Source organism: Elephantulus edwardii, unplaced genomic scaffold, assembly GCF_000299155.1.
Source record: "Elephantulus edwardii isolate Elephantulus edwardi_28Jun2011 unplaced genomic scaffold, EleEdw1.0 scaffold00192, whole genome shotgun sequence".
Classification (NCBI taxonomy): Eukaryota; Metazoa; Chordata; class Mammalia; order Macroscelidea; family Macroscelididae; genus Elephantulus; species Elephantulus edwardii.
The window spans coordinates 2,414,900-2,417,411 of record NW_006399942.1 but is presented as its reverse complement, the minus strand read 5'-3'; the positions used below and the strand labels follow the sequence as shown (position 1 = coordinate 2,417,411).

Genomic DNA, 2,512 nt, shown 5'->3' with positions numbered 1-2,512 from the left:
GGAAGACCCTCAATAGGATGGACTGATTCAGTGACTGGGGTCATGGGAGTAGATGTGTAAGAAACAATAAGATTGGCACAGGATAGAGCAGAGCTTATTGCTGTTGTACATAGGGTCTCTATGAGTTATAGGAAACTCGATGGCGCATAACTACAGCAATAAACAACAATTGCTATACATTTGCATTTTTGTAGTTACAAATTTTCTTCTATATAGATTTGTGATGACCTCATATAAAATCTTTGAGATGATATTCCAATTCTCCATTCCTAGTGTGTCAGAGATGGTGAAGTTGGTTCAAGTTAGGGTAAGGTTCAGATCCATTGTTCATAGGATTGTTATGGGTCATCGTCAATTTGACAGCACATACCTACAACAACAACAACAACAACAACAACAGTACTATGTCTGGAATTTACTTCATTGTCTTTAAGTTGGTTCTGGCTCATAGCTCACTTCCCCTTGGGTTGCTAAGGTTGTAAATCACACAGGTAGAGACTACTCATCTTCTATCTCAGAGTTGCTAGTGGATTTGAACTGCCAGAGCAGGGCAGCAGTTCAACGCTCTACATAGCGAGAATGATTACCAACTAAGTTTGAACTCTATAACTAAAGTGTGAAATTTATTTCAATCTGTTTATTACTTCACTCTGATATTTGAGATTTCCCCAAAATATATTCTTCTTCAACAAATTGGTATACTTTAAGATAGCATTATTTTAGTTTATTTAACCAGTTTTACACATTCTTCCTTCCTTCCTTCACATTGATTAAAGTATCTTCATACAAGAAGAAAACATATTCCAGGTAATCCAAATCTATATTTCTAGAAAGATGCAAGAAACATATTAAAGATTAAGTAAGACAAGTTAATGTAAACAAACTTACCTCTGTGTTTGAAGAAAGAAGAAAACTTATGCTCAGAGATAATGAGTACTGACCTGGTAAGAATGGGAACTTTTACCTAATTTTTTTTTTCACCCATCGTAGAGCAAGAAAACATTTCCAAACGCATCTGGTAAGATTAGTTTGCCACTTGAAAATTTTATTAGTTAGCAAGATCTAAGTACAATCATCAAAATAGAGTTCTAAACAGTATAGACAGAAAATAAAATTATCTCCACATCTCAAATTAGCTTTATCTTTATATAACAGATAGAAATCTATATTTCTGCAGATGAAGTCAGGATCATTTTCAGAAACAGTTTTGCGAACTTGACATTAGGTCAGCACTTTGGTACGCTTTGTTTTAAAACATATTAATATGCATTGGAAAATATTTTATAAGTAACCAACTATTAATACATTTTACACTGAATTAATAGTAAATTATGTCATTTTAATTGCTAGTAACATATTATGAGCACCACTGAACAAATTACAGAAATCTCCTTGCCGCCCACAGAGGACAGAATCAAGTATATCATATCTAACCCAATACGTGTTAACTATGAAATCTAATAAAGTCAGTCAATATTCTCAAAAAGGTAGGGCTAGAGTCTTGATTTATGGCTGTCAGATTTCACACACAGTCATTCACTTCAAGTTGTCATTCAAAATCAAACATGATCTTTCTTTTTTTATTATTATTATTAATTTCAATGAACATGATCATTCTTTTTTTCTTGGCTCCATTTTGAGGAACCCAATGTCTTTTTAAGTTTTAAGATGACTATATATATAAAAGATTTCCTCTTATTCAGCAATACAATGTTGGTCTGTCACGTATTCTTCATTTGGAGAAACCACGTTACCTCTTCGTGTTTGTAGCATTTGATTATTCAGTAGGTTTTTATTTGGAGTACTATAGGGACAAGGCAGTTTCAACAATTAGAGAAAATATGTAGTTTCTGACTCACATAATGTTCTTTGTTTATCTCCTTTCTTTCCCCTCAGTTGGCTGTCTCTACATGTTTTACAAAGTCACCTTAAATAATGGACATGGACTGGTTTGTGAGATAGAGTTCTCATTTTTTAGTCATTTGTGTAAATAGAGATTAGTGATAGTGCTTTTAATCTGAGTAATGCTATGATTTCATTTTTAGATTGGTAGTGAGAGTAAAAAGGATGGTTCTGCATTCACAGAGCACATCTAGTAAATGAGAGAATATTTTAATTTCCTTTCAGGATGCCTATAATTGTTGCAAGCATTTCTGAGAATCTATCTAATAATTGCTTGAGTTTGGCATTGGAGGAGGTGGAAGACTCGGTTTGCTGTTGAACAGCTGTTGTTTGAGCAATGGCTGTAGAATTCTCTTGGTTTATGGGTGTAACAGTAGTTTTGGAACTATCTGGTGCAAGGGTAGCTGTAGGATACACAGCAGTTGTAGTGTCAGGTGGAGCTGTGGAAGACTGTGGTGCTGCTGTGGTTGGAGAGGGCTGTGGTGCTGTTGTGGTCGCGGGGGGCGTTGTTGCAGTTGGAGAGGGCTGTGGTGCTGCCGTGGTCGCGGGGGGCGTTGTTGCGTTTGGAGAGGGCTGTGGTGCTGCCGTGGTCGCGGGGGGCGTTGTTGCG

At 36.1% G+C, this 2,512-nt stretch overlaps 1 protein-coding gene across 1 annotated transcript in view; it reads right to left on the bottom strand.

Annotated features, from left to right (window-relative positions):
* Positions 1 to 2,112: 2,112 nt before the first annotated feature.
* Positions 2,113 to 2,512, bottom strand: part of LOC102858000 (mucin-2-like) — an 82,668-nt gene continuing 82,268 nt past the window's right edge. The window contains exon 5 of the mRNA XM_006896842.1: positions 2,113 to 2,483. Within this exon, the coding sequence (XP_006896904.1) occupies positions 2,113 to 2,483 (371 nt within the window). The remainder of the gene's footprint in view (positions 2,484 to 2,512) is intronic.